Here is a 19,123-nt window from a genome sequence, read left to right as displayed (position 1 = left end):
TATAGAAGACTTTCGTGGGCCAGATATTAAATGATGGCGGGCCGGAGTTAGCCCGCGGGCCGTAGTTTGGCCACCACTGCTCTAGGACAATATTGATTTTTTTTCAAATGATGATGAAATTAGATCTGTTAACCTATGTATTTGATCTATGGTTGAGTGTCTAGCCCTAAAACCAAATTGAGAGATACTGTAATATACAGCTACATAAATAAGCTGTATAAATAAAAAAAATTAAGTTATATTTTTGTTATTGTTATAAAGGAAATCCTCCCGCTACACCCTGACCGAACCGAAAACAACGTACGAGTCTTGGATCATCATATTTATTATATTTTAATTGCACGGCAAAGACGTAGGCGTGGTGCCGCGTCAAATTAAGCGCAAAAAAGAACTACGATAACTTGGGTTCACAATTCACTGTATTGTGTTAAATCGTGTTAAAATGTTGCCGGTTTTGACGCTGACTATTTCGTGTGATATCGCTTTATCGGGGTACGATCTTATTTTGAATAAATTATAATTGCTGAAGGAGGTGATAATCATTAAATTTTAACGTTGTAAAAATAAATTATTTCATTAGAAAAATCTCGTTACTTTATTGTCATATCTCGTATAGCAGTTTTCAGAGTACATTTTATTGATATCAGAAGGATTTTACAGATAAGTATTATTCTGTAGTGATGGTAATCTGCTATTTTATTACAGTTACATATGCTATTATAACTGCTACTGCTATTTCTTACCATCACTTTTATTTTGATTCACAGACTAAAATACTAAATATAATTTTTTTTTTTTTGCTACAAAATTGGTAGACGACATTAATAGAATATTGAAATTACTCATTGATTAATGGTCCAATCAATCTAAATATTGTACATTTTATAGGTAATTATTATCTACAATAATAGTAATAAATAATTAATAAACAATAAAAAATAAAAAATTAATATTTTCATGACATTAAAATTTTTTAAACATAATAATATTCATAAAAGTAAAGTATATTTCAATTACATAATTGCTTTAAAAAAGGTTAATTTTTAGATGAGTTCTTTTAACTTGCCGTTTTTGAACATATTTTTCACTTCAGTACCACCACCAATAAATACACCATTTATAAAAACACGTGGCACCTAAATAATAAGCAAATAAATCATAAAATAAGACTTAAAATATATCTATGATGATCATAAATTTACCGAACGAGCACCAGTTAACTTTTCCAAAGCATCTTGAACATCATCCATGTCATTTCTGTTATCTAATTCGATAGATTTGTAAGAAACTTTCAGCTTATCAAAACACTATTAAATAATTTAAAGTAAAAATCAGTTGGCCACAAAATTAAATGTAAAATTGTATTTTTACTTCTTTAGCCGCCCGACAATAGCTACAGTATGTTTTGGAGAATATGACAATATTATCATGGGCAATTGCATCATTTACAAATTGGGTAGCAGCCATTATTTGAGTCGGAGAAGATATTTTTTTGCTAGAAAGTGAACCCATAAATTAAAATAAGATTTACTTTTGAGTTGTTTTTTGGACTTTTAAAATTACCTGTAAATATTATTTTAATTAAAACAGTCTACAGATGATAACTAAAAACTAATAAAATCATTTATTTATTTTTTTTAAAAACTAGTATAATAAATTAACAACTAATAGATAAAAAAAGAAAACAATACCATAAATACGTTATAATTTAAATTTGTAAACACATTTTTTGTGTAAAGTAAGCTCGAAAACTATCGGCTCAATTTTGATAGGATTTTTTTTTATGTGTTCTTTATGATCGCCCAAATGTCATAGAAAATTTAGTCCTTTGAAGTTAGTAAATAATTAATTATTAATAATTAAAATAAACATGTAAATTGTATATCTATTAGGTGCGGCATTCCATGAGTTTCCGGCTACCTGAAATCTGACCTTTTTATCCGTCAAATTATGTGTTTGATATCTGCATGTAGATATCAATTGTTCCGAGAACTTAGTCAATAAAAATAATCTCGTGCATCGGGCATACAAAAACATGTATGTAATCGAAAATGGAACAAAATTAATTGCAGATCAACGTTGGTGGTTGGTCAGCTATATATAAATTATATAGCAAAGGAAAGGTGATGGCTTCTTAGAGGACACCAGCAAGGATGGGGGCGGCGATTGATGACAATTCGATGCTTACTTTTTTTACAAAGAAATGGTTTGTGAGGTAGGATTTGAAAAATAGAAAGTAAGATATAGAATAATAATAATAATAATAATTAGGAAGAATTTTTTTCAATTTATAAAGAAGGCTCGGATGCCAGACCCGATCAAATGCTTGAGCAACATCTAGTGAAACGGCAGAGCAATATTTTTTTCATTTCGAGGGAGTATGATATGGAGTCAACTATCCTGTTAATTTGGTGTATCGTAGAATGCCTATTTCTGAATCCAAATTGAGTGTTTGGGATTATTTGATTTACATTAATTGATATATGCGCTTTAAAATTAATTTTTCTGTTTGTTTAGCAAATAAAGCCGATTCCGTAAATTTGATGAATTCAATAACACCGTTTCCAGATTACTTAATGAAATAAAGGAATTATGGAAAGAGAATCGAAAATTTCAATTCAAAATTCAATTTTCTATATTTGCTATTAATATAAGTACCATTTTGATGAATCGCTGGTATTATTAAGTACTTCAGTGGTTAATTTTGATATTCATGGTTATCAATTTTTTAATTCTCTTGGTGTATATAATAAGTCTGATGGTGTTACTTTTTTTTCATTAAGAATAGCTATCAAGTTAAAAATGTTAGTACTTATCTCGTGTCTAATGTTTATTCAATCGAAGTAAACCTTTATATTAATGATATAGAGTATATTGTTAGTGGATGTTATAGATCCCCTTATGATAATATTAATGCTTTTTTATCTTTAAATAGTTATTTGACACTAAGTTCTGATTTTAAAAATCATATTATTTGTGGTGATTTTAATATTGATATCTTAAAAAGAAAAAAATCTTAAAGTTATTGATTATTTGAATATTTTTGCTGGTTTTAGTTTTTATTTTTGCATTAATAATGTAACTGAACAATCTAATACTTCTGCTTTGTACATAGATCATTTTTTCGTTAAAATAATTTTACCAATTAATATTCATTCATATGTTTTTCTTTCTTCAATTACAGAAAATTTTAGTATAATCTTAACTATTAATTTAAATGTTAATACTTTTCAGTATAGTTATTGTAATAATACTAATAAAGTTTTACCAGTTATTGATTTTGATAAATTAAAGTATTAATAATTTAAATTGAGGTATTATATATAACAGTAATAATATTAATAATGATATTACTAATTTAATGAACAAGATTGATTTATGTAAAACTAATTCTGCTAAAAAAAAAAAAAAGGTAGAATATTTCATTCTAATAACTTTAATTAAAACCATGGATTATAAATGGAATCATTGTTTTTATCAGACACAGAGAAAAAATGTATGGTCAAAAAATTAAAAATCCAAATAATATTACATTAATTTTTAAGTATAATAAATTTAGAAATTTACTTAACATTTTGATTAAGAAAGCTAAAAATATGTATTAACATAATAAAATAAATAATAATAAAGGCAATGATAAAAAACTTTGTGAAAAAATTAAATATATAACTAATAACTCATTAAATAATTCTAAAACTACATTACAATCATTAATAAACAATGTAGGTATAAAGATATCAAAGATAATATTTTATTATATATTATATTTTATCAAGATAATAAAATTATTCCTAATATTTTAATGATAATTTTTAGGATTTAAATAAGGGGTGTTATGTATATGAAAGTATATATTTTACTTCTATCTTATGTAACTTATCAAATAAGGTATTAAAAATGACACCTATATCAACTTCTAAATCTTTAGCAATTATATTTAATAAAGTAATTGAATTAGGTATATTTCCTCATTCTTTCAAAAGAGCAGTGGTTATTCCATTATTTAAATCTGATGATAAATGCTTACCTGAGAATTATAAATCAAAAATGTATTAAAGCCAAATTGAATAATTTTTAAATAAACATACATATTTTTCTTGTAGGCAATTTGGTTTTAGGGAGGAAATGTCCACTAATGACACTATTTCATATTTATGATAATATTCATAAAAGTAATTAAGTAATAGGTGTGTTCCTTGATATAAAAAAAACATTTGATGCTAAAAATCTAGATATATTATTTAGAAAGTTACACTATGCTGGGATAAAAGGAAATATTTAAAAATTGATCAAGTCATACCTAAGAGATAGAACTCAAATAGTAAGGGTTAATGGTGAATATAGTAATGTAAATAATATTTCGATTGGCATTCCACAGGGTTCTGTATTAAGTTATTTACTCTTCAATATTTATGTTAATGACTTTCTTAATATTTCTATAAAAGGTGATATTTATAGTTTTGCTGATGATACAGTTATGCTTTTTAATAACAAAAGTATTGAAGTCTTATTTGATTATGTTAATCTTTCATTAGATAGTGTTCAGAATTGGTATAATAATAATTTTTTAAAGTTACATCTTAAAAGGTCTAATTATATATTATTTAATGTTAAACCTTATTCAATTACCTTACATAGTCTTGTCATTTGTCCACATTCCTTAAATGGTAAAAATAAAATTGTATCCAGTAATAATCAACAAGGTCAAAGAGTGAATCATATTAAATATTTAGGTTTAATATTTTATGAAAAACTTAAATAAAATTATAATATAGATAAGTTGGTTAATATTATTAGGAAATTATTTTATAACCTTAAAAGTTTAAAATATGTTTTAGACATTAAACATTTGAGAATTATATATATATACCTATATGTCTTTAGTTCAATCCTTAGTTTACTGTGGATTGTTCTTTTGGGGTGGTACCTACAAAGATTATTTGACTCATTTAAATACAACTATTAATAGTTTAATAAAAGTTATTATCTCAAAGCCTTTTTTATATACCACAAATCAGTTATATATTGACTTTAATGAACAATGTATATCAATATTATATTATAAATCTTTGCTTTTACTTATATATAAATACAGACATTGTTTGAATACCATAGAGCAGGGGTCGGCAATTAATTTATATGGCGGTCCAAATATTTAAAAAAAAAAAATTTCGAGGGCCAAAAAAATCTTAAACTTAATTTTATCATTAATGTATTTATTTTTGTATTAAAAATACATTTTAAGACAAAGTATTTAATTATTTATAAAGTAATTATACATTCATACTAATAATAACAAAATTGTATTAATGAGAAAAATGACATTTCTTTTCTTGAGCTAGTTTTTTAAAATCTGGTACTCTTGGAGAACAACTGATGCGTAAAGTGTTTTCAAGGTGGTGATCTGTTAATCTTGAACGGTATCGGTTTTTTAAAAACGTCATTTTTGAAAACGAAGTTTCACATACATAAGTGGAGCCAAACATAGTAGCTAATTTTATGGCAAGGGTTTTACAGTTCATGTATTTATCCAAGACATGCTTTATCCAAAAATCTTCAGTGGACGAAGTTTTATACATTTGCAATGAGATATCTTCTTGCAAATCAATAATTTCAATTTGAAGTGAAGATTTTGGAAGTTTAAATAATTTTGTAGCAACGTCAATCCATTCTCCAGTCGGAGAAACTTCAAACGGATTTTTTAAAAATTGAGACAGTTTTCCAATTTCTGCAAAGTCTTTGAATCTCTTACGAAATTCTTCACCAAGGTCTTACAAAAAACTTAAAAACATACTGCAGTCTATGTCGGGAGTCTTTTTATATTCTAGGATTGTTGGAAAATGAATAAAATCTTGATTTTTTATATCTTCTTCAAAGATTTCAAGTTTTCGTCGGAAAGCAGATACACTTGATATCAGATCACAAATTAACTTTTTTTGCCCTTGTAACTCAGTATTAAGTACATTTAAATATCCAAGAATGTCTTTTAAAAACGCCACAGATAGCATATTGCTCTCATTTGTTAAGAATTTATGATACTGCTTTGATTCTACTGAATCCAAGTTTACCAAGAACGTGATAACTTCTTCTTTTATACTCCAAAAACGTTCGATCACTTTGCCTTTACTTAACCAACGGACATTGTTATATTGAAGTAAATCCGAATACACTGAATCACATTCAAATAAAAAATCTTTAAACTGCCTGTGCTGAAGAGCAGATCGGGACCTCAAAAAATTAATCAACTTGATCATTATGTCCATTACTTCCTTCAGTGTTGTACTAAGTTTGCCACACAGGGATGTTTGATGAATTATACATTGATATGAAAGTATTTCAGCATTCTTATCCTTGATTCTCTTAACAAATCCCTTTTCTTTACCAATCATTGCCGGTGCGCCATCAGTTGAAACAGACACAATTTTATCATAACTAATATTTGATTTAGTCATGAAGTCGTCAAAAGTTTTAAACAAATCTTCCCCACGAGTCTTGCATTTCAATGGCAATAATGCTAGCAACTCGTCTCTAAATACTCTACTTTCAACGTCTAAAAAGCGCACAAAAATTGAAATTTGCTCAGAATCAACAATATCACATGACTCATCAATTGCAATAGCGTAGCAAGGAGCCATCTGTAAAATGTGAATTAAATTATTTTTGTTGTCATCGGCCAATAGTTCTGTTCTTCTTGTATTGCTTCTTGCTGATAGAGGAATACTTTGAATAGCATTAATTATGTCCTTTTTTTCTTCAAAAAGTGCAGTGGCTACTTCCAACATACACTCTTTTACAATTTCTGAGTCTGTAAATGGTTTTTGGTGTTTATTTAACGTCCAGCAAACACGCAATGCTGCTTCTACTGACTTTTCTTGCCCAGTCATACTTTGTACTAACATAGTCGTACTATTTTTATAAGACAAGAGATACGCTTGGAGCTTATTTTTACGCGCTGCACTGTTAAGAGGAAATTTTTTTTCAAAATCTTTATGCATTGTATCATAATGACGCTTTAAATTAGCACATTTAACGACAGCAACTGTACTGTTACATATAAGACAAACTGGAACGGCTCCAGCTCTTACTGGAAGTGTAAAACAATATTGTTCGGTCCACTCAGCCAGAAACTTTCTGTTTTCATTGTCAACTTTACGTTTTTTGGAAAACATACTCGATTATACACGAATAATATTTATAAATTAATAAGTTTTAACACTACAGACGCGACGGACTACGAATACGAATATTTATAATAATTTCTTGACGAACGACGAACGACAAACGCAACGCGTAAATTGAACTAAATAATATTTGTGTTTCAAGAAGTAGGTTCAATGTATGGTGTTCTGTTATCGTGACTATTATTATAAACAGCGGTATACGATGAACGCTATCGTAATTTCCTAATAAATCATAAAAATAGATCGCCTCTGAATATTGTATTTTACACACACACACACACATGCGCGCGCGCGCGAATGCAAGCGACTCGGCCCGCAGCCGTGACTGTGGCACGTTCAACAACAACACAGAATACAGATAATTATAAACCGTTATTATTGTCTCACCGCCTAATGAAATCGATTTCAATATTGGTTTAATTTTTGTTATGAACGGAGGGGGAGTGATACATAGGATATATGGGAAAATTAAGATAATTTTTGGCGGTCCAGTTATTTCCCTTCCGCGGGCCGGACATGGCCCGCGGGCCGCCTATTGCCGACCCCTGCCATAGAGCATAATTATAATATTAGAAATAAGTGTCATTTTTATCTTAATTCTATTAAATTTTATAAGACTGTAACTTCTCAGAGTACTTTTACAAATACACATTGTTGTGTTATAAATTAAATTAATATTATAACATTAATATTATAATGCTATAAGAAACTCTCACTTAGCACAAGCTTTTAGCTTTTGAGTCAATATTAACTTTATTATATTATATTGCACTATTTTACTTTGTTATATGATATATTAGCAAAATAAACTTATTATTATTAATATTATTAAGACAGGAGACTTATAAGGCAATATGAAGATGGTGTCTGGTGCCTTATTAGGTTTAGGAATTAAAATTATAACAGACATTTTCCATTGCACAGGAATGTATGAGAGCCTTAATATAGAATTTAAAATATGGGTAAGGTGAATCACGTTTTTTTTTAGTAGTTGATGGACAATTTCCACTGTGATTAGGTCCAATCTAGGGACTTTATAAGAGGACATAATTTTAAGTAGTGATGGATTTCCACCGGTGAAAAATGTTTAGGTGGCAGCAAGATTAAAGATAATTTAAGATCTTATCTTTAATCGTGGGTGGCAGATAGAGTGGTAATGGGGTGTCATAATACATAAAAAAAAATCATATCAAAATTGAATAGTTATAGAGTTTACACAAAAATGAACTTACAGCTTTATATATAAAGTATAAATAATAACTACACTTTCCTGATATTTAAATATTTCTTGTATATGTTTTCTAGTTTTTGGTATGAACTAGGACCTATAATTTGGTTTTATTTTTCTTCTAATAAGTATGGCACCCACAATACCAGATATTTAATATGTACTTATAAGCTTATGACAGTTTACAAATTCAGTCAAACTTCTATTTAAAATACTTCTTGGTTCTTTAGAAAAAAATGGTTAAAAATAAAATAAAATGTGTTTATCTTATGAACTAAATTGTACTGAGCAGAATAAATTCAAATAATGATACCTTAAATTACAATATTGTACAGCAATAAACAATACATTTATATTAAATATACATTATGTTGTGTGTTCATACTGTAGCTCGTTTATTACTTTACCTAAGATTAATATAAGAGTGTATCTATTCTATAAATAACTTAAGTATAACATGTATCATAGAATAATAATATAAAATAAATTGGTTAATTTTTTTTTCGTTTGATAGAAAATTTTTTTATTAAATGAAAATAACAATGAAAATGTCTATGTTACATAAAAATCGCTAAGTAGAAACTTTTGTTAATAGTGTTTCGACTGTATTACTATTTTTTTTAATACACAGGTACTTACCAAAGATTAACGGAAAACTACAAGCAGAATATGAAACTCTCTTTAAACTCTGCACAGATAGAATTGATAATATAAAATTCTGAATAAAATTTTAATAAAACATAAATGATTATAATTTGCACAAACTATTCGATGATTAATAACTCAATAATTATTATTAACGGACCATGAGGAATAACTACAGTCTACAAATTAAAACGGTCAACAATGAGAAAGTTGATACACCTTATTGTTATTATTTTTTTATAATAAAAATAATATTTTGTATTATGTAGTATGTGATTGAACTTTAGTTGTTGATAAAAATGAGTAATTACAAGAAATAAAATATGTTTTCGCCAAGGAGAAAAAACACGTAATGTAAACGGTGAAACTTCCAGAATTTATAATACGTGTTATCATTATTGACGTGTTATCAGTTACAAATGTTAATACATTTTTATTCTAAATTAAAAGATTATTTAATTTTCGATTAATAGTACTTATTTATCACTCAAATTGGCTTAATAGTTAAAATTTTAAAATGAACAAAAAAATAAAATAATTCTCAAGTATGTTTTATTAGAAATTAACTTTTTCATCTCTTAAGAAACACATTTTACTATTACATAAAAATTAAACTATTTGAATTAATATTGTAATGTGAACATTTAAATTTATTTCTGACTTTAAAAGATACCATTTTTGGATTAAAAGTAATTGCTTATTTTAAAATAGTAAAAAAAAAATCAGTTTAATTTTAATTTTTAATTTTAAGATGTATGCAGCAAATGGGCTGTATGTTGTGCAGGGAGAGTTATCAACATTAATATCCTCATTGAAAAGGGATTACAACTCATACCAAGTAAATTAAGAAATCATTTTAGTTTAAAACATGATTTTGATTATATTAAAAAATATTATACATTCTAAACAAATTTTATTTTTATTTTTTTCATTTATCATTAATTTTTATGACAAGTCAATTTTTTTTTTCTTTTTGATGATTAGAACATAACTTAAATTATTCAAACTTATTTGAATCTGTTAATAATGAATTTATAAAATGCATTCATGAAATTGCAAAATATTATATAATAATGTGAAATAAGGACTATGTATATTTAAATATGAATTTATACTTCAGGATGAAGAAAGATATTCTCCTTGTAAAAGATTGTTCAAACTACGAGATGCTGTTAATCAAGTAGAAGACTTAATGTCTCTCAATTTTGACCATGTTATGGGTAATTTATTAATTTACATTGAATAGGTATTAAATATTATTTATATTTAAAATAAATATTGCTCATTTATGTTTAGAACCATTTTTGGATGTGATTCGTTGTGAAGAAATAACTGGCCCAGTAACAAGTTTAGCATTAATTTCAATTTATAAGTTTATTAACTATGGACTTATAAAAAAATGTAATTATATCACATTTTATTATTTTAGTAACCTTGATTTTAATATAAATTATTTTTAGGTGTTCCTGAATCTAAGTTACTTTCAACTGTAGAAAATATTGCAGATGCTATTACTCACACTAGATTTTTGGGAACTGAAAAAACAAGTGATGCTATAGTATTAATGAAAACATTACAAGTTTTATATTGCTTGATGATGTCTCCTGAAGGAGAATATCTTCCAAATGAAAGTGTTTGTGAAATAATGATGAGCTGTTTTCGTTTTTGTTTTGAAGTTAGACTTAGTGGTATGTTGAAAATTGTGCTCAATTAATATTATTTCATATAAGTGTTTTATTTCTATAGAATTTGTGCGATCTTATGCTGAGCATTGCTTGAAAGATATTATACAGCTTCTTTTTTCAAGATTAGTCACATTAAGTAAAGAACAAGGAAATTCTTCAGAAGTTAGTTGGATCGATTTTAAAATATTACTTTATTAATAAATAGTTTATGAAAACAAAAAAATTTTTGTTAAATTTTTTCAGAGATTAGGTCTTAATATGAAGAATTATGGTGATCCTCTTAGTAATTGTAATGACAATGTAGAAGATACAAGAAATATAGTTTCAAATGATGAATCCCCATTACCTGCAATGGATACAATGCCTAATACTATATCTCAAGTAAATAAATATCATTATTAATCATATTTAATACAAAAATTATTTTCTTTTGACTAGTGTGATGTAAATGACCTTGCGGAAAGAACAGTACCAGATGTAGAAAATGAAAAACATATTTCAGATAATAGTGAACTACCAACTGAAGAACTGCCATTATTAAATATTGGTAAACTATTAAAAACAAATTGTTATTATTCTTTAATTTAATTTTTGCTTACAACTTGTTTATTTTTTAAAAGAAAATGAAACAGATTTGACTAAAAATGCAGTTGACGAGAATAAAAAAGAGTATATAAATGGTCAAGGTGTAAGATTTACTACCCAAATAACTATACCTTACACAAGTAAGTGTATTACTCCAATTAGGATTTTATGATCTACACCCATTGTCGTTTATATTTTTATATTGTTTAAGATGCAATTATATATTATATTTTATATTGTAATTTTAGAAGTTCCATATAATAGTGGCTGTGTCTTAGAGCTTATTAAGTTTTTAGTTGATGCTTGTGATCCACATGACCAGCAAAACTCTGAAGTAATGATTGGTGTAGGGCTCAATCTCTTAGTGATTGCTTTTGAAGTTGGAGCATATGCCATTAAATGTCATATTAACATGCATTCCATAATAAAAGATCAACTTTGTCGTAATATACTTTCTGTATGTATATTGAATTGAGAAGAAAACTATGTTTTATACTTATTATGGATTTTATTTATGATTAGCTGTTGTCTTATGAAAAAATGCCCATATTCAGTTCTAGTCTAAGACTTGCTTTCTTGGTGTTTGAATCTATGCGTCAACATTTAAAATTTCAATTAGAATATTATATGACCAATTTGATCAACATAGTTGTTAATGAAAACTCAAAGATTCCATATGGCAAAAAAGAAATGGCATTAAGTATGTTGCATAATAATAAAATTAAATTACTATCAAAACATTTTGTTTTTATTTTTTGTACCTCTAGAATGTCTTGTTCAACTATGGAAAATCCCAGGTCTAGTTACTGAACTTTATTTAAATTATGATTGTGGATTGTATTGTTCAGATCTATATGATGATATCACTAAACTGTTATCTAAAGTAAGTTAAAGCACAATTCAATTTTACACTTATCAAATAATATATAATTTAAAAAATAAATTTTTTTTTAGAATGTTTTTCCATTCAATGATATATATAGTACTCATTTACTATCAATGGATGCTCTTTTAGCTGTAGTTGATTCTATTGAACGCCATTGTCATAACCGTACACAATTTACTCAAAAGTCAGAAAATAGTTCATCTCATGATGGTAAAATTGACAAGCTAATATTTTATTTGTATACTTAACAATATAACTTTAATTAAATTAGTTTCTGAGGAACAAAAATCAGATTCTGAAAATCATCTTGAACGATGGCATCCAGATTTTTCCATTAATATTCCAAGTCATGAAGAATTAATGGCAATTAAAAGAAAAAAAAAGGTTAAGTACTTTTATTATATTATATTCTTATTTAATAATGTTAAAAATTAAAATTTTATGTTTTATATATATATATATATATGTTGTTGGCAAAGTATTGAGTCCGGCATTTTATAAAATACTTAGGCATTCTATAGAATATAAAAATGAGTGGGAATAGTATACAATTTATATAATGACAAGGTAATATATAGTATGCCAAATTTCATGTAGGCATTGTATAAAATTGATACATAATTACAACAGAAGAGTAGAATGCATTAGACAATTTTACTAACTATACCAATAATGATTAATAACTATTATCTTATAGCACATGGCACAAATTATCATTATTATATTATACAGTAAGAATTATTTGTGTAAATATATTATTTTTACCTCTTAGAGTGTTTATCGTTGTGTTAACATATGTGTTTAAAGATGTCAGATTATTTCTATGTGGAATTAGACAAAAATTGAAAAATATTATTTTTTTATCCAATGATAAATATGAAGCATTATTTGGTTGTAAAGTTGAAGTTGGATTTAGCACTTCAAATTTATCCAAAAAAAGTAATAGAAAATTTAGAAAATGAAAAACAATTATTTGAAAATATTTGAAAGAAATTAACTTAATATTTTCTGAAAATTATAGTACTAGTGCTATAGAAAAGTTAAAAGTCCAATACCAACAACTCTGCAATCAAATAATGCAAATGCAATAGATAATCAAAGAAAGTCTAAACTAAATCTTGAAAATGAAGTAGTTAAAATAAAAACATGGTCAGATAAAACTATGTGGGTGTTATAGTTCGAGTTCCAGTATCTGATGTGGACAAAGGTCGTGGGGATGCTCGTAATATTTTAGTTGTTATAGAAGTAAACATAAAATTATACATGGTTATGAAGTCATTCATATTTTATTATTTATAATAATTTTAATATTATATTAGCTAACAGTTGATGGGTATTACCGTTTAGGGACTAAGGAAGAGTTTTTAAAGTTTTTATACTCAAGGTCTCAATTAACAATATGCCAAAAAAATATTGTCAAAGTTCCAATGGAAAGTATATTTATTTTACTGACAATAGCAACCTAACAGTCTACAGGAACTGGACAAGGTTAAAATGCACATGCAAATCAAAGTTTGAAGTCAAAAATATTTATGTAAAAATAAAAATAAATTTTATACAGTTCATTCATTTTATGCATCAACTATATGCTGCAATAAATTAATAATAAACTTATTTTGATTAAATACTATTCTAAACTTCATACTTTACCTAACATGGCATTGGCATTCTATAGAAATTCTAGGAGTTGTTAGATTATCATAGACATAATATAAAATAACATTAAAATTCAATAAATTGTCAAATTGTACAAGGGGTTCTGTAGAATGCCTAGGAATTCTATAGGTGCCTATATTTAATACTTTGCCGGTAATATATATATATATATATATCTATATTTATCATAAATTATCACATCAAAAGAAATAATAAAAAAGAAATGGATATGTATCATTGGGTTTTAATTTTTTATTTTCAAAGTAATAATATTATTCATTGCTTTGTGAGTTTGTACTTAGTTTTTCAAAATCTTCTTTTAATAATTTCAGTTACTTACTTCGGGTACAGAAAAATTCAACACAAAACCAAAAAAAGGTATAGAATTCTTACAAGAACATGGCCTATTATCATCTCCATTAAATCCTGTTGAGATTGCTACATTTCTAAAAGAAAATCCTCTTTTGGATAAGAAAATGATTGGTGAATATATTAGCAACAGGAATAATATAGATGTTCTAAACAGTTTTATTAGGTAAATATCAATCATTAAAAATTTAAATAGTTAAATTATTTGTAGTTTATAACATGATTTACTGTATAGTTCATTTGATTTAAATGGAACTCGTATTGATGAAGCTCTTAGGATGTATCTTGAAGCATTTCGATTACCTGGAGAGTCGCCTCTAATATCATTTGTATTGGAACCATTTACAGAATATTGGCATGTACGTCATAGTATTACTTTAAATATTTTCTACAAATTATTATACTTGTATACATTTTAGACTTGTAATGGAAATCCTTTTGCAAATGCTGAATGTGCATTTTTGTTGGCCTATGCAATTATCATGTTAAATGTTGACCAACATAATCAAAATGTCAGGCGAATAGATCAACCTATGACACCAGATGCATTTAAGCGGAATTTAAAAAAACTAAATGGCGGTGAAGATTTTGATCAAGCAATGTTAGAAGAAATTTATAAAGACATCAAGTAAAATGGATAGTTAATTTAATGGGCTGTAGCCTATAACTTAACATTTTTAATTTATAGGGCAAAAGAAATTGTTATGCCTGCTGAACATAGTGGTGCAGTCTTAGAAAACTATTTATGGAAAGTACTGTTAAGACGTGCATCTAGTAAAGATGGTTCTTATATACAAGCACCAAGTGGAGTTTTTGATCATGAATTATTTTCTATTTGCTGGGGTCCTACTTTAGCTGCTTTGAGCTTTATATTTGATAAGTCTAATCATCAAACCGTTTATACAAGAACTATTTTTGGTCTTAGGTAATTTATTATTTTATAAAATTTAGTTTACTAACTTTGTTAACTATTTCAATAATTATTAACATAAAAAATAATTTTTCAATCAGAACAATAACTATATTATAATACTCATATGTAATGTTTCAGAAAATGTGCTTTTATTTGTGCTCATTATGGAATGTGTGCTGAATTTGATAGCTTAATCATATCATTATGTAAATTTACCAATTTACAGAATAACCTAGATGTGAGTATAGCATTCAGATCATTTTATTTTTACAAATACATTTTTATAGCAAATATTAAGAAAATTTGGGGATTTTTTTACTTTAATATGATCAACTCATTATTTTAAATACCATTTATATTATTATATTAAATACAATTTGTTCTAAAATAATTTTATGATAAAAATATTTTTCTTTTAATTTAGTGTCCAGAAAATGTTACAATATTGTTTGGAAGTAACCCTAAAGCTAGACTGGCAACTCGTACTCTTTTTAGTTTAACTCATATGTATGGTGATATTATTCGTGAGGGTTGGTCAAGTATATTTGACATAATTTTACAACTGTACAAATGCAATCTGTTGCCTACTATTTTAGTCGAGGTACCTATTGGTTTTTAAATGATTTATTATTTTAATAATACAACCATAATTTCATTTTGTTATATTTTCTCAGTCAGAAGATTTTCTAGAACTTAGTGGTAAAATTTCATTAATACGTGAAACAGTCCCCCTAGGTTCACAAAAGGTAGAATCAAGTTTGTTTAGTTCACTTTATTCATATATAGCATCTGGGGGTGGTAAGTAAATAAATAAGGTTTGACTATTTGATTCAAGTAAGAAAAACAAATTTATTTTTAGAAACTATTAACCATAAGATACAAACATCAAATGAAGCTGAATTGATTGTTACTTCTAAGGATTGCATATCAGAAAGTCGTTTAGAAAGTCTAATCACAGAGTCTAAGTTTTTTACTATAGAATCTTTGGAAGCTCTAGTTAAAGTATGCATGTTTCACATGTTATTAAATTGTTACATTCTCTTAAACATTTTCATTTTTAGGCATTAATTGGAACATTTTATAAACCAGACGATGTATTAGCCCTTGGATCACGAGAAAATGAAAATGCAGCTTGCTTCTTATTAGAAATGCTTCTTAAAATAGTTTTACAAAACAGGTGAGATTTACTAATTGCAATAAATTATTTTCTTTGTTAATTTTATGTATTAACTACAGAGACAGAGTAAATACCCTATGGGAAGCAGTTAAACAACATCTATATAACCTTATAACTGGTGCTATTGAACATAATCACATGTTTCTTTTGGAACGTACAGTTGTTGGATTAATGCGATTAGCATCTCGTCTTATGAGACGTGAAGAAATAAGTTCAATGGTATACTTTTTACTTATATTTACTATTTTACATTCTTCTAAATTAATTTAAATCCATTTTAACATTTACAGGTATTACAATCATTAAATGTATTATTATTACTCAATGCAAATACTTTACAAATAGTGGGTCGTCAAATAGCTTTTGGAATGTATGAATTATTGAAAATGTGTGCGGCAAATATTCACACAAGAGAGGATTGGACATTAATTTTTTCAATCTTAGAATATGTGGGTGCTGGAATTGCTGTATCTAAAACCTATAATATTAGTAAATATTATTTTGTAGTAAATAAAAAATAAAAAAGATAAAAAAAATCGCTAACAAATTATATATAATATATGAATATTTTATAGATCATCAATCTGATAATGAAGTTTTAAGTGTAAGTGATAGCAATGATGACAGTGGGTTAGATGTTAAATCAGTTAATAATGTTTCGACTCTTTTGTCTTTGTCTCCAGACAGTAAATCAGGATTATTAAAGGTTAAAAAATCTATAACTATATTATAGATACTATGTTTAATTATTCTTTCAGACATTTCTTATTTTTTTTATAAGTATGTATTTTTATAGGTTGAAACAAATGAAGGAATATTAGAAATTTGGCCAGAATGTTCAACATTTATTCATCATGATGCATTTTCATTTGTCAAATGTTGTGAATGCCTTGCCTTTTTAGTGCGTAATATTGCACATATTACTCCATACAATTTCACTAAATGTGTCTCAGTTATAAAAAATTTTGCGAGGGCCAGTTTGCAATCAAGTATAGTTCATTTTAATGATTTTTTATGTCATTATTAACGTAAATTCGTTTCAGAAGATAAAAATGTAAGGCAAAAATCAAGTGAAAGACTAAAAACTAATTCAAAATCCAACAAAAATAAAACATCCAACCCATATGATGCTGATGATAGTGATATTGAAGACATTCCAAGTAGTTACTCTCAAGTTTCTATTCAAGTAATTATTTTTTCTTTAACCATAATATTGATGTACATTTAATCATAATGTGTTTTTTTAGTTATTAGATCTTATGCATACCTTACACACAAGCACTGCTGATATTTATCGATGGTGGGTTGAAGAAAACCCAGATACAGAACTCATATCTTTGTGGAATCATGGATGGTGTCCACTACTCCAAGGAATAGCTAGTCTGTGTTGTGATTGCCGTCGTGATGTGAGTAGTAAACCTAATTAATTCCATTTTATTTCATCGTGTTTATTATAAAATACCAATTATTATATGTAGGTAAGAATGAGTGCTGTAACTTACTTACAACGAGCCCTTTTAATGCACGACCTTGCCACACTTAATGGTGATGAATGGGAAGCATGTTTTCGTAAAGTTCTGTTTCCTTTAATGAACAAGCTATTAAATTGTGGTAAAGACATTGATCCAAGTGGCTTGGATGAAACAAAAATGCGGTCTACCACTTTATTGTCCAAGGTTATTATTATTATACTTTATTTTCTACTGTAATTTGGATTTTAAACTATATTAAAACTAACATTTATCTACATTGTAATAAAATATTATTAGGTTTTCTTACATCATTTGACTCAACTTCAATCATTACCAACATTTGTGGATTTATGGATTACTGTTCTAGAACTGATGCACAAGTTTATGATATCAGACAATAGTGACACATTGGTATAATATCAATAATTATTATTATTTAAATACTGTATTTTACTTTTATCTTAAATTAATAGAGTGAAGCAATTCCAGAAACATTGAAAAATATGTTGTTAGTAATGTTAAATGGTAAGACAAATAGTAAAGAAGATCTTCATAGTAAACAAGCTTTCTGGGATGCTACTTGGAACAAAGTAAATACATTTTTACCTCATATGTCTGATGAATTACTTCATCATCACAATAACAGACAAGTTACAGAACAGGATCTTGGTAAGGAATACAAATCAAATTTTAAAGAGAAATAAAAATTAGATTTAAAAAATATATATATGTTTAGACATTCAATTATCAGAAACCTCATCTGATTTACCTGATGTTACACTTCCTTCTTCTGTACCATTTTCACCAGGTGTCGTAACACCTATTGAACCACAGAATCCATTGGAAGTTACTCATGGAATTTTAAATCAAACACCAATTTTAACTAATTCAATACTTTATCAAAATAATATCTTGAATACTCAACATTTTGCCAATCATTCCCAATGTGTTGAGTAAATATATTATTTTTTAATTTTTTAAAATACAACTTTCAATTTAATTTTAATATATTAATAAATGTTTGTATTAAGGGATGATCAAAATGACGAATTGATTGCAGTCATTACAACTGTTCCAATTCTTCAACCTTATCAACCGCCCATTAAGAGTGAAGAATTAGAGAATAATAGTTAGTAACAATTTTAATATTTTCTATGAATAGTCTTTTCCTTTTGTTTTAAAATATACAAAGAAAGCTATTTCATATTCAATGTAGTTATTTGAGTTATTAAAGTATAATTGATTTATTTTTTAGATGATAATAAAAGAGATTGTGAAGTAAACCAACAACATTTGAATAATTAACTGTACTATATCATTATTGAT

At 26.6% G+C, this 19,123-nt stretch overlaps 3 protein-coding genes across 8 annotated transcripts; 1 reads left to right on the top strand and 2 right to left on the bottom strand.

Annotated features, from left to right (window-relative positions):
- Positions 1 to 983: 983 nt before the first annotated feature.
- On the bottom strand, positions 984 to 9,354 carry LOC112687758 (glutaredoxin-2, mitochondrial). 4 transcript variants are annotated; one of them, XM_025560676.1, is made up of 5 exons: positions 9,215 to 9,354; positions 9,049 to 9,127; positions 1,372 to 1,563; positions 1,203 to 1,307; positions 984 to 1,136 (listed from the first exon to the last, which is right to left on the bottom strand). In XM_025560676.1, the coding sequence occupies exons 3-5, from the start codon at positions 1,510 to 1,512 to the stop codon at positions 1,044 to 1,046; spliced, it is 339 nt and encodes a 112-aa protein (XP_025416461.1). In that variant the 5' UTR covers positions 1,513 to 1,563; positions 9,049 to 9,127; positions 9,215 to 9,354; the 3' UTR covers positions 984 to 1,043. The 4 variants fall into 4 exon arrangements, with proteins under 4 accessions (XP_025416461.1, XP_025416464.1, XP_025416460.1 ...); XM_025560679.1 differs by having other exon boundaries at positions 1,372 to 1,495; positions 9,215 to 9,344; XM_025560675.1 differs by having other exon boundaries at positions 9,049 to 9,354.
- On the bottom strand, positions 5,307 to 7,169 carry LOC112687599 (general transcription factor II-I repeat domain-containing protein 2A-like). The gene is made up of 2 exons (XM_025560391.1): positions 5,795 to 7,169; positions 5,307 to 5,728 (listed from the first exon to the last, which is right to left on the bottom strand). The coding sequence occupies exons 1-2, from the start codon at positions 7,167 to 7,169 to the stop codon at positions 5,307 to 5,309; spliced, it is 1,797 nt and encodes a 598-aa protein (XP_025416176.1).
- Positions 9,355 to 9,514: 160 nt separating the features above from the next.
- On the top strand, positions 9,515 to 19,122 carry LOC112687757 (Golgi-specific brefeldin A-resistance guanine nucleotide exchange factor 1). Of its 3 annotated transcripts, none has more exons than XM_025560673.1 (35): positions 9,515 to 9,599; positions 9,806 to 9,892; positions 10,175 to 10,274; positions 10,351 to 10,455; positions 10,515 to 10,742; positions 10,801 to 10,901; positions 10,983 to 11,120; positions 11,178 to 11,286; positions 11,360 to 11,464; positions 11,573 to 11,781; positions 11,847 to 12,024; positions 12,092 to 12,207; positions 12,279 to 12,420; positions 12,482 to 12,594; positions 14,199 to 14,401; positions 14,471 to 14,594; positions 14,655 to 14,863; positions 14,924 to 15,160; positions 15,287 to 15,386; positions 15,573 to 15,749; positions 15,823 to 15,946; positions 16,008 to 16,150; positions 16,210 to 16,325; positions 16,385 to 16,544; positions 16,616 to 16,814; positions 16,901 to 17,031; positions 17,122 to 17,314; positions 17,369 to 17,511; positions 17,573 to 17,731; positions 17,804 to 18,001; positions 18,095 to 18,208; positions 18,271 to 18,466; positions 18,534 to 18,750; positions 18,829 to 18,926; positions 19,053 to 19,122. In XM_025560673.1, the coding sequence occupies exons 2-35, from the start codon at positions 9,806 to 9,808 to the stop codon at positions 19,100 to 19,102; spliced, it is 5,022 nt and encodes a 1,673-aa protein (XP_025416458.1). In that variant the 5' UTR covers positions 9,515 to 9,599; the 3' UTR covers positions 19,103 to 19,122. The 3 variants fall into 3 exon arrangements, with proteins under 3 accessions (XP_025416458.1, XP_025416459.1, XP_025416457.1); XM_025560674.1 differs by lacking the exon at positions 9,515 to 9,599 and adding an exon at positions 9,637 to 9,743 and having other exon boundaries at positions 17,372 to 17,511; XM_025560672.1 differs by lacking the exon at positions 9,515 to 9,599 and adding an exon at positions 9,637 to 9,743.
- Position 19,123: the final 1 nt, after the last annotated feature.

This window comes from Sipha flava, unplaced genomic scaffold, assembly GCF_003268045.1.
Source record: "Sipha flava isolate LNK unplaced genomic scaffold, YSA_version1 35a_pilon_pilon, whole genome shotgun sequence".
In the NCBI taxonomy this organism is placed as follows: Eukaryota; Metazoa; Arthropoda; class Insecta; order Hemiptera; family Aphididae; genus Sipha; species Sipha flava.
Note: the sequence above shows the minus strand (reverse complement) of the source record. Positions and strands in the feature narration are given on the sequence as shown.